At 41.8% G+C, this 12,824-nt stretch overlaps 1 protein-coding gene across 3 annotated transcripts in view; it reads left to right on the top strand.

Annotated features, from left to right (window-relative positions):
* The window catches only part of MINDY4 (MINDY lysine 48 deubiquitinase 4), a 109,154-nt gene extending 100,314 nt beyond the window's left edge, over positions 1–8,840 (top strand). For all 3 annotated transcript variants that reach the window (XM_032237266.1, XM_032237264.1, XM_032237265.1), the window contains one exon: positions 7,208–8,840. In XM_032237266.1, the coding sequence (XP_032093157.1) occupies positions 7,208–7,256 (49 nt within the window). In that variant the 3' untranslated portion in view covers positions 7,257–8,840. The remainder of the gene's footprint in view (positions 1–7,207) is intronic.
* The last annotated feature ends 3,984 nt before the right edge of the window (positions 8,841–12,824 follow it).

Below are 12,824 nucleotides of genomic sequence, written 5' to 3'. Positions count from 1 at the left end.
AGATTTGTTTTCAGGGACAATACATGTTATCTTCCATAAAAAAATTCCCACCAAAGTTCACAGACCTTAAAGGGAAAAAATAAATAAAGATAAAATGAAATAAAATATATATTTGATGGCTGATGCTTCCTAGCAGTGTTTAATAAAACCAGATAGGTTTAGGTTTAATAGGTTTTATTTGCATTTGTAGGCCGCCCTTTTCCCTGAGGGGACTCAGGGCGGCTCACAGAAAACCAGGGAAGGGGGAAATACAACATTGAGACAACAACACATAATAAAATAATGGGCAACATGCATACAACATTCGGGCGGGGTAGGAATCCTTATCCCCAGGCCTGACGGGCGAGCCAGTTCTTCAAGGCTGTGCGGAAGGCTTGGACGGTGGAGAGGGTACGAATCTCTACGGGGAGCTCGTTCCAAAGGGTCGGGGCCACTGCTGAGAAGGCCCTCCTCCTTGTGGTTGCCAGCCGACACTGGCTGGCCGATGGAATGCGGAGGAGGCCTAATCTATGGGATCTTATAGGTCGTAGGGAGGTAATTGGCAGAAGGCGGTCTCTCAAGTATCCAGATCCACTGCCATGTAGGGCTTTATGGATGATCAATAGCACCTAAATAAATTACACTTTGCGTATTTTTATTCTCTCCCTTCAGGTAACCTTTGGGGAATTCTGGGAATCGAAGTTTGAACATGCTAGCTAGGGAATTTCAAGAACACTGGGAAATTCTGGATGTTGAAGTCCTCATTTGCTGCCCAGGGAATTTAGGGAGTTAAAAGGATCAGTTTGGGAATTGATGTTCACACATTCTGTCCAGGGAATTCTAGGAGTTGGTCTATACACGATGCCTTGGGAATTCTGGGATTGATGTCCACATATTCTGGCTGGGGAATTCTGGGAATTTATGCATGCTCACGTATTGATCTTTTTGCACAAAATAGAAAAAAAATGAAATTATACATGGTTTTCATGATTAGGAAAAAAAGAGATTGTAGAAAAGACTTAAACGATGTTGTAGCCACAGAGATTTGTATGAATTTATATTTATACTTATGGCTGCTGTAAAAGATCAGATGAGATTAACAGAGTTGGAAGGGACCTTGTAGGTCATCTAATCCAACCCCTTCGGAGATCCGAGCAGGAGATCCTACACCATTTCTGACAGATGGCAGTCCAGAGTTTGTTGCAGAAAAATCAAATCCAGAAAGCACACACAGATAACTGTTTCAACTGGATTCATTAACTTCTTTATCTACATAAGAATAGATGAATAAATGTACAATACCAACAGGTGATTCTTCCAAGTAAACACAAGGCAGGAGAGCTACAGGAAACATGAGCAGTTAGTTTCATTTCAGCAGACAAGCTCAGACTGACTGCTAGTTTACTTCTCAGAGCAGCAGATTTAAGTTTCTGTTTCAATTCTCTGCATAGACACAGATCTGCTTAAGCTCCCTTTGGCTAACTTAGCTGCTATGCCTATTCATTGGCTGACCTTGTTCCCATGTCTCTCCCAATCATGAATATTTCAACACAGTCTAGAAGCTTCCAGGGATGAAGCTCCCACAACCTTCAAAGGCAAATTCTCTTCCACTGGTTTCTCCAAAAGAAAACCAGACATCATTTTTTAATGTTCCCTTTCTCTTTGATTTCTGAACTTTTGTTCTTTTCCTTTTCTTTTTCATTCTCAGCATTTGTTAGTTTTTATCTTTTGCTTTAAAATTCTACTATTATTATGTGGTTAATCTTTGGTGAGATTCACAGCCTTTGGGGCTGGTTGGTAGCTCAACAGCTCGAGTCCTAACCAAGGACCTAGGAACTGTTAAGGTAACATCGGAGGATATAAGCTGTTCCAAGTAGGGTGGTTTTTTGTAGAACCAGAATATTCAAGTCTGATAAATTTAGAATTTCCAAATAGAGAGGTAGGCCTTTAGATATTGCTCCAAGGGCTCCAATTAGAATCGGGACAACACACAATTTCTTTTTCCACAGTCGCTCAACTTCAATTTGCAAGTCCTGGTACTTTGTGACTTTTTTCTTGCTGTTTATCTTCAATTCGTGCGTCTCCAGATATTACAATGTCAATGAACTATACTTTCTTCTTTTCAACTATTATTATGTCAGGTGTGTTGTGGGCCAAGTGCTTGTCGGTCTGGATTCTGAAGTCCCACAAGATCTTGACTTTCTCAGTCTCTAAAACCTTTTCAACCTGATGGTCCCAGTGGTTTTTGCTGTACACTCAAATGCAAACTTTTGGCACAATTTCCAGTGAATGATCTTAGCTACGCAGTTATGGCATTGTAGGTAGTCAGTTTGTGAAAATTTGCTGCACCCACTGATCAAGTGGTCGACTGTCTCGTCTTTCTCATTACAGAGGCGACATTTGCTGTTGGTGGTAACATGTTGAATTTTTGCCTTCATGCAGTTTGTGGCTAAGGCTTGTTCTTGAGCTGCCAAAATAAAGCCTTCTGTTTCTTTTTTCAGTGCTCCTGATCTTAACCAGTTCCAAGTTAGCTTTTGGTCAGCTTTGCCTTCAATACTTTTCACGTATTGGCTATGCATAGCTTTGTTTTTCCAATTTTCAGCTCGTTTCTCAATTACTTCTTTCTTATATTCAGCTTTTGACTTAGTTGTCTTTAAAAGGCCTCCTTTATTTACTTCCTTAATCATTGGTTCTTCACTTTTCTGGATGTAATCATTCAAGCTGTGTTTTCTTCTTCCACAGTCTGTTTTACTTGTAGGAGTCCTCGACCACCCTCTGCTCTTGGCAGGTATAATCGGTCAACATCACTTTTAGGGTGCAAAGCATGATTCATTGTCATAAGCTTCCTTGTTTTTCTGTCCAAATTGTCCAACTCCATCTGGGTCCAGTCAATTATTCCTGCAGAGTATCGAATCACAGGTATAGCCCCGGTATTTATGGCTTTTATGATGTTTCCTCCATTCAATTGGGTCTTTAATATCTTGCGAATTTGTCGAATGTACTTGGGTGAAGTTAATTCCTTGACTTTATTATGCATTAAGTCAGAGGCCTCTAAAATCCCCAACTACTTGTAGCCTTCTTCTGGTTTTATTGCCTTTATCATTTCTTCATTCTCAAGTTCTGTTCCATCATCTTCTATCCTCTTGCCTGCTTTGGTTGCCATTGCTGCACATTTGTCAATTCCAAACCGCATACCAATGTCTTGGCTGAATTCTTTTGTGCTTTCAATTAATTATTATTATTATACAATTGTATCACAGCGGCCAGTTGTTTCGCCGGATTTGGCAATTGGTTACTAGTCGGGCCCCACCCAGGGGTCTCGGACGTCGTAACGTATTTTCGTAATATGCGTGCAGATCCAAGCAGTGCAGCTTTTTGCATTTGACTGATGGTGATTTTGTCAATTTTTAACTGTTTTAAATGTAATTCCAGTGCTTTTGGAATAGCACCCAGTGTGCCGATTACCACTGGAATTATCACTGCTGGTTTGTGCCATTATTATTATTATTATTATTATTATTACTATTAGTGTGTGTGTGTGGGGGTACACAGATGATGATTTTTTGTGGGCGTGACACCCTAAAACCCCTCAGGGTCCGTGTTCTGTTAATATACAGCCAGTTGTGCCTTAAAACGGCTTTTACCATACTGCCGTAAAATGGCTTCTACTGTACAGTGCAGTGGAGTTGTCATGGTAGCGGCTTCACAGTACTCCACAAGGGGGCTCCTTCTGGTAAGGGGGAAAATCCAACAGTAGAAATTACATTTGGTCCAGACATTTTCCCCCTATAAATAAATACCAGGCAATGCCGGGTTATTGGCTAGGGTTTTGTTTTTTTTAAAATAAAAACCAAGAATGGCATGCTTTATAAGACTGATATATTTGGCTTTAGTTTAAAAAAGAAAAAAAAGAAACCATCTGTGCCGTGGAACCGAATTATTTCTGCATTTCTTCTAAAACTCCTATTTTTTTCCAGGAGAAATAAATCACCTTCCGATACAAACACCACCATCATTGCGTACGGCCCCTCCTTGCAACCGTCCTGAGGGTTCAGGAAGAGGCCTGAACTTTTTCGTGGCTTTCCTTGACTTTTTAAAATTAGGAGGGAGCAAGTGGGGAGGGGGAAACGGCCACTGCTGACCCCCCTTCGGAGGGGTCCCTTAGAGTTCAGTTAAGGTGGCAAGCAATATTGTTCCGGAGAACTGCGTTCTCCTGCCCTGCTTTCTTCCTCTTTTCTCTGCTTCCCAAGAAAGATTTCAATAGCTCTCGTCAATTTGGCTCTGCTTGAAGCTGGGGCCATAAATAAGCATGAATGGTGGGCTTGTTAAGAGAACAGCCAGTCGGGGCTGTTAGGAGCCTCCATCCTGCAGGCGAAGGGCGCCAATTAGGAGATGCCAACTAAGCCCCATTGTCCCGGCCCGAGACACAGAAGCTGGGCTGTTAAACGGCTGCTAGTTGTTCCTTCCAGAGGCCTGGTTGCCTTACAAAAATCATTAAAAAAAACAGGCTTGCTGAGAGTTGCAGACGCCATCATGGATTCTGCGGAGGCCAACCGTGAGTTTTCACTCCCGGTCCATGGAAGAGAGGAAGGGCCAGCCAGGAACACAGTGTGCAAGATTTATATCACGTCTGTTTGTCCAAAGAACAAGCCCTGTGAGGATCTTTCCTTGCTCAGAAGAAACATCTAGGGGTGTGTGTGTGTGTGTCCGTGGAGGATTTCCAATTTTTTTTTTTACTTCGGGTTCGCTGTCTCTCTCAGAACGCTTCTTGCACATGCGCAGAAGCATTCGGGTGGATGTGCGGAGCCTCCTGCCACCGCTACGACCTGTTCGGCCGATCCGGAGCAACCCACCATGTGTGTGTGTGTGTGTGTGTGTGTGTGTGTGTGTGTGTTGAAAATTACAGGTAGTCCTCGATTTATGACTGTAACAAAAACTGCCCATCAGGATCATAAGAACAACTAGACACAAGGGCAGTTTCCCCCCCCCCCCGAATGTCATCAGTCTGCTTAATAACTAATTCCCAGAACATTGTCATATTACGTACTAAGACTGTATTACTATTATTCTTCTCATTCTTCCTATTACCTATCTCCTCCCGCTTATAACTATAACCATGTTGCTTGTATCTCTACAATTTATATTTGTTTTCTAGTATGATTTGATTGCTTATTACTAACCTATCACTAAGGATTGTATCTTATGATTCTTGATAAATGTATTTTATTTTATTTTTCTTTATGTACACTGTGAGCTTATGAACCAAAGACAAATTCCTTGTGTGTCCAATCACACTTGGCCAATAAAGAATAAAGAATTCTATTCTATTCTATTCTACTAATCTATTTTCTATTTATATTCTATTGTAATTCTATTCTACTATATTCTATTCTACTATTCTGTAATTCTATTCTACTCTACTATTCTATATTCTATTCTATATTCTATTCTATTATAATTCTATTCTATATTCTATATTCTATTCTATTCTATATTCTATTCTATTCTATTGTAATTCTATTCTACTCTACTATTCTATATTCTATTCTATTCTATTGTAATTCTATTCTATATTCGATTCTATATTCTATTCTATACTATACTATTCTAATTATATTCTATATTCCAGTGTTTTTCAACCACTGTGCCGCGGCACACTAGTGTGCCGTGACATAGTGTAAGGTGTGCCGTGGGAAAAACACCCGCCTATAGTCAATATAGGCACAGAGTTAAATTTTTTTAACATTTTCTAATGGTGGTGTGCCTCGTGATTTTTTTCATGAAAAAAGTGTGCCTTTGCACAAAAAAGGTTGAAAAACACTGCTATATTCTATATTCTATCCTATTCTATATTCTATTCTATATTCTGTTCTATATTCTATTCTATTTGATTCTATATTTTATTCTATTCTAATTCTATTGTAATTCTATCCTATTCTATATTCTATTCTATTCTATATTATATGTTATTCTATGCTATATTCTATTCTATTGTATTCTATATTCTATTCTACTATTCTATTTTCTATTTATATTTTATATTCTATTGTAATTCTATTCTATATTCTATATTTGATTCGATTTGATATTTTATTCTATTCTAATTCTATTGTAATTCTATGCTATTCTATATTCTATTCTATTCTATATTCTATTCTATGTCGTGGTGGTCAGGAAACAGACCAGCTCATCTCTATGAAGTTTTTTGTAATGGCCACTAAGTGAATAATGCAGTTGTAAAGCAAATGCCACGGTTGTTAAGCGAACCAGTTATTTACTCGTTTTGCCGAAAACTGGGAATAAATGCTGGGTTTTGGTAAAACTGGCGCGAAATGTGACTGCTGCGGACGTCTCTAAGGGCGGTCCAAGTGCTGAGCGTCTGGGGTTTGGTCATGTGACTGCAGGGGAGATCCCGATTTGTCGTAGCTTCAAATCCATGTCTCTAGACTGCAGGCGGGCGCATTGGAACAGCCGCTAAGCGATCGCTGTAAGTTGAGGACTACTTGTCTACGAGGGCTGATTTAGAGGGCGCATTGTTGCCCTTCTTGGGAGTGACCTTGGGATGACAGAGTGCAGGGGAGTCCCATAGGCAGTCCAAAAATTACTGCCCACAAGAAACAGCCTGTGGTGCACACAACCTTCCCCAACAACTGGGTGATTTTCTTGTGTTTTTTTTTTTTTAAATGATATTACAGTATGCAGGTAGTTCTCGACCTACAACAGTTCATTTAGTGACCAAAGTTACAATGGGCACTGAAAAAAAGTGACTTATGACCGTTTTACCACCATCGCAGCATTTCCCATGATCACGTGATCAAAATTCAGAGGCTTGGCAACTGACTCATATTTATGCCGGTTGCAGTGTCTGGGCGGGGGTGTGTGTGTGTGTCACGTGGTCCCCTTTTTGTGACCTTCTGATGAGCAAAGTCAAAGGGGAAACCTCCGTGCTTCTGACTTCACAATTGGCAATGATTCACTTAACAACTGTGGCAAGAAACAGGGCAGAGCTCACTTAACAACTGCCTCGTTTAGCGGCGTACATTTTGGGCCCAGTTGTGGTCGAAAGTCAAGGGGCTGCCCGTATCTCCCTTCTACTTTCTTGACTACAGCCAGCAGCCTCTTACAAACTCCTGCCCGCTTTTAAGACTTTCTTGATTCTAGCTTTAAAGGGATTGTTCTTTTGGGGAAACCACCAAAAAATGAAACTCTGCCTCTTTGGGTGTTCCAGGTGGAAAGGAGCCGTGGTCAGCTGGAATGGCACAGAACCCATCTTGTGACCGATTTCTCCCAGCAAAGCCAGGTTTCACCCCCGGAGAGGGAGCCCCGGGCGTTTCTCGTCCCCTGGCCCGATTGGATGCAAAACCCACCTTCATCGTGACTCCTCACACCCTTCCTTGAGGCTTATCCGAAGACGGCTCGATTTCTCCGTGGAGCTTCCAACATTTGGAAATGGGAAGGTTCACCCCCGAACCAAGAAGGGGGGAAAAAAAGAGAGAATAGTAAATCTGTCGACATCCCATCAAATTCCGTTGCTGAATCCCTGCCACATCCTGTGATTATATTAGTTGAACAATACCGATGGCAGCCCCCTTTCTTGTTTTAAAAAAAAAAACCAAAACAAGTGATGATAACAATCCCTGGGTCCATTTTAAAGCTAGAAAGCCAAAATTAAAGCAAAAAACAGAACAACAACAACAACAACAACAAAAAGAGAGCAATTAAGCTCTGGTTCCCAAGGACATTTCTTTTGGGTCTCCCAAAATAGTTTGGGACCAAAAACATCACTGCCGATTCTTTCCTTTCCTTTTTAAAAAAAATTTTGTTTTAAAAAATTGAATTGTCATCTGTTTTTAATTCAGTCCTTGGAACTCTCGGCTACCAGAGAACTGAACCGGTAGGGCTATCTCTTCTTTTAATTTCTGTAACCGAAGCTTGGGTTTTTAGACTCAAAATCTAGTTTGCCAAGACAATTCTGGACCTATAGTTCTGTGTTCTAGAAATAAAAGGCCTGCCGTCTGTTTATTATTTTATCTCTGTGGAGAAACAGTGGTTTCTATTTGAATATATCATACTGAGTTTCTCTCTGTTACATGAGTTTGCACTATTTAGGCAGTGTTTCTCAAGGATGTGTGGACTTCAACTCCCAGAATTCACCAGTTCAAATAATGAAGCCGACTCATGCTGACTGGGGAATTCTGGGAATTGTAGTCTAGTCATGCTGGCTGGGGAATTCTGGGAGCTGAAGTCCACCCATCTTAAAAATTCCCAAAGTTTTGAGAAACACTATCCAGGATAATCCATTCCCCATTGAAGTGATGAAGTTGATAATGGAAATTATGCCACAAACTACCAATTTTCCTTCGTCACCATGCAAATGTTGACATATTTCGCAGATCAATCAACTGATAGCCCGAAAAAATGCTAGGAATTTTGGGGCCCATGATTGGAGACCTAATTTGATTTCGAGAAGGGACAAGATAGGAAAAAACTAGATTTTATGCTCCTTTCTGTGCCTTAAGTTTCAGAACCACAATAAGTAGGGTTGCCTCTGGATTCTTTTTTTCCAATCAGATTTTGTCTTGAACTTCTTATTTCAGTAAGATTAAAATTCTTTTTTCCCCCATCAGCTGTCATGAGCATGTTAAACAGATTGCAAGACTGTTGTGTATAATGTAAGTCAGTGTTTTTCAACCTTGGCATTCGCTGACAGGGGAATTCTGGGAGTTGAAATCCGGACATCTTCAAGTTGCCAAGGTTGAGAAACACGGATGTAAGTGGTGCTTCCTGGATCTTCCTTCCCTCCCCATTATTGTAGACTTAAAACGAATGTAAGGATTATTATGTGTCACGGAGTAAATAAAAAGAGAAGGCTTAATATGGAAAAAAAAATTCTCTTTTTCTTTTTCTCACACAAAACAAATCCCAAACCCGATTAGAGGTGGCTGTAGAGGGGAGCAAGGTCAAAAAAGTCAAGATGGCTGCTACATCTGCACAACTGAAGCCCAGGGGAAGAGGGGAGGGGCTTCATCTCTGTAGTCATGGCTGCCATCTTGACTGTTTTGACACGAAATACACCCTGGGCTCCCCCAACATTCTGAAGGCTGAGATTAAAATCCATCCAGCCCAGTTTTAGAGTGCCCAGAAAAAACTTTTTTCAGGCTATTCCTAGAGTTGATTCATAAAATCCTAACAGAGAACTTTTGCCTGTTTAGGAAAATCCTGTTTGAAAAATGCTATTTGGATTACTGGTCTCAAATGCCCACAAAGTTTACAGAATAACAGAGTTGGAAGGGAACTTGGAGGTCTTCTAGTCCAACCCCCGGCTCAAGTATGAGATCCTATATCATTCCAGGCATGTGGCCATCCAGTCTCTTCTTAGAAACTTCCAATGTTGGAGCATTCACAACTTCTGGACGCAATTAACTTCTGGTTAATTGTTCTAACTGTTAGGACATTTCTCCTTAGTTCTAAGTTGCTTCTCTCCTTTATTAGTTTCCACCCATTGCTTCTTGTTCTGCCCTCAGGTGCCTTGGAGAATAGCTTGACTCCCTCTTCTTTGTGGCAACTCCTGAGACATTGGAAGGCTGCTATCATGTCTCCCCTGGTCCTTCATTTCATAAAACTAGAAATACCCAGTTCCTGCAACCGTTCTTCATGTGTTTCAGCCTCCAGTCCCCTAATCCTCTCTGTTGCTCTTCTCTGCACTCTTTTTAGAATATCAATATCTCTTTTATATAGTGATGACTATATTCCAAGTGTGGGCTTACCAAGGCATTACAGAGTGGTACAGATAGTCCTCGATTTACAACATTTCACTTAGTGACCATTCAAGTTTACCGCAGCAGTTTTATCAAGTTTCATCATTGAAAAAGTGATATGACCGTTTTTCACATTTACAACTATTGCAGGATTCCCATGATCATATGATCAAAATTCAGTCAGTTGGCAGCTGACTCAATTAATGACCTGTGGTTATGTAATCACCTTTTGTGACTTTCTGACATGCAAAGTCAGAAGGAGAACCCAGATTCACATAACAAACGTGTTAAGTGAGATTTGAGATTTGAAGTTTGTTTTATTTATATGCCGCCCTATTCCCAGCGGGACTCAGGGTGGCAAACAACTCAAGGGGGATAGGGAACACAAAAGTACAATACAAGTAGTTAAAATAGCCAAGAGTCACACAGCCACACAAGTCGAGAGGGGGAGGGAACTCATCAACCCCAGGCCTGCCGACACAGCCAGGTTTTAACGGCTTTTCGGAAGGCCTGGAGAGAGGTGAGGGTCCGGATCTCTGCGGGGAGTTTGTTCCAAAGGGCCGGAGCTGCCACAGAGAAGGCCCTCCCCCGGGTGGTAGCCAGATGGCATTGGCTGGTAGACGGAACCCGGAGGAGGCCAACCCTGTGTGATCTAATGGGTCTTTGGGAGGTAATTGGCAGCAGGCGGTCTCTCAAGTGAGCTGCTGGTAGCTATAGCAGAAAGCTGGACCTGTTGGAATAAAATTGGGTTAGAGCCCTTCAAACAGAGGACTTTCTAATCCTCTTTCATGTCATGTGGCAGTCTGTTTCACTGGCTGACAGCTTGCACAATCAGAAACCCCTTGCTTTCTAGTTTACATCTGCGATGCACAGCTGTTATTTCTCTAATGCACTTCAGTGTGAGCACGTTGACTGAATCAACTGTTGAATTAAATCTCAAAACACCAGAGCTTTTCAAGAATTGATGGGATGGGGTTGGGCTAGAAGATCCCCAAGCAGAGGTGGGTTCCTACTGGTTTGAACCGGTTCGGCCAAATAGGTAGTAACTCAGCCAGACACGTGACTGTTACCAGTTCTATCCTGGGCACCGTCATCTTTATTTTCTGTTCTGCACATGCGCAGAACAAACTTCATGGGGGAAAAAAGTAATTTTTCCACTTTTTTAATGGCATGTGTATGCCAGTACCAGAGAAGCCCCAGAGATGGGCCATTTTTTGCAAAAACTGAGGAGTTTTTGCCTTCCCCCAGCCTCCAGCAGCACTTTGCAGGCTTCAGCAGGGCCAGGGAAAGGCAAAAATGCCTCTGTTTTTGCGAAAAACGGCCAATTTTCTGCCCATTTTTTACAATAAGGAGGGGGGGTTCCTTTCTCCCAGCCCTGCAGAGGCCTGCAGAGTGTTCCTGGGGGCTGGGGAGGACAAAAACTTTTATTTTCTTACTGGGTAGTTTGCAGACGCTCCATTAGCTCCAATTAGGCTGGAGACATCCCTCCTCCCATGCAGTCAAAACTTTTCACCACCGTTTCGGTGGGCGTGGCTTGGTGAGGGGGTCATGTGACTGAGTGTGCGTGAGTGATGTCAAGTTGGCCACGCCCACTGAGTCCCATGCTCCCCCCACACATCTAGCCAGCCCACAGAACAGGTAAAAAAATTTGAAACCCATTCCTGCCCCCCCTGAGGTCCCTTCCAACTCTGTTAAATGGCAGAGACTGAGTTGAAAACTCGGTGGTCCTCAGCACCATTGGCATGACTGATCCTTAAAATCATTTTTGCACTTTTTTTTGTTATAAAGGGTTTTTTTTATTTTTTCATTTTCATAACATACAAATCACATGTATGCTATTACATAGCCAACACTGCATTGTATTATTAAATGTTTACATCAGTTCATCTTACCATCAACTCCCAAAAACCAATTATTGGCTCTTCTGCTCTCCATACACCATATTTTTTACCTTATCCATCACTTTCTTCTTCCTTTCTTCCCTCTGTTGTCCTCTTTCTACTTCCCATTCCTCTCTCCTTCTCCTCTCTCCTCTTTCCACTCATCCTTTCTCTCCTCCTCTTCCCCCCTATGTTCTCTCCTATCCCTCTTTTCTTCCCTTACCTCTCTCCTTCTCCTCTCTCCCCTTGCCACTCCTCCCTTCTCTCCTCTTCCCCTCTTCTCTCTCCTATCCCTCTCTTCTTCCCTTACCTCTCTCCTCTACTTCACACTCTTCATCTCATTTACTTGGGCATTCTTGGACACTTTTTGATCTCCTCTTTGACTGCATCATCAAGACAAACCTTTGCAAGTTTTCACACCACCAAATGACCTCTCCTCTTAGTCTGTTTTCTGAGTTAATGATGTGAATCGGTCTATATTATAATTGTTCTGTTGCATGCATTGTCAAGGCCAGGGCCAAGGCCACCCGTAGGAGAACAATCCTTCCCCTAACTGCTAAAACACAATACCAAGTTCCTGTTTGCTATACACACTGGAAGAGGATGTTCCCATTGGCATCTGCTTAAACTGACACCCTATGTAGTAGCAGCTGTTTTTATATACCTTGTGATTTAAAAAAAAAAAAAAAGATTACCAGGCAATTGGTAAACATAGAAAACAATTTACAATCCGTGCAGGAATTAGAAAGTAAACCTCAGTTTGATTTCATGGTGTTTGGTGCTCCATCGCTGGAGGTTTTCAAGAAGAGATGGGACCACCACTTGTCCAGAAGGGTGTAGGGTTTCCTGCTTGAGTAGGGGGATGGACTAGATGACCTCCAAGGTACTTTCCAACTCATCAATTAGGAAAAAAACCAGATCCCTTAAGAAGTCCATAATGCTGGGAAAGATGGAAAGAAAGAGGAGAAGAAGACGACCAGCAGAAGAGGACAACCAAACTCAGTTACCGTAGCAGTAAGTGCATCATTGGAAGTCTTGAAGGACCAAGGCAGATTGTCATGTGGAAGTTCGATCTACGCTGGATTCCTCACACATTGGATGGCAGGTAAAATCTTTCAATGCAAAAACTTAGCCCTCCGAGGAGAATCACAATGGTAGAAAAGACGGAAGGACAGAGAAGAAGAGGAACAAGATGGAGAGACTCAGT

The sequence above is a fragment of the Thamnophis elegans genome, chromosome Z, assembly GCF_009769535.1.
Source record: "Thamnophis elegans isolate rThaEle1 chromosome Z, rThaEle1.pri, whole genome shotgun sequence".
Taxonomy (NCBI): domain Eukaryota; kingdom Metazoa; phylum Chordata; class Lepidosauria; order Squamata; family Colubridae; genus Thamnophis; species Thamnophis elegans.
This window is presented reverse-complemented; position numbering and strand designations above follow the sequence as displayed.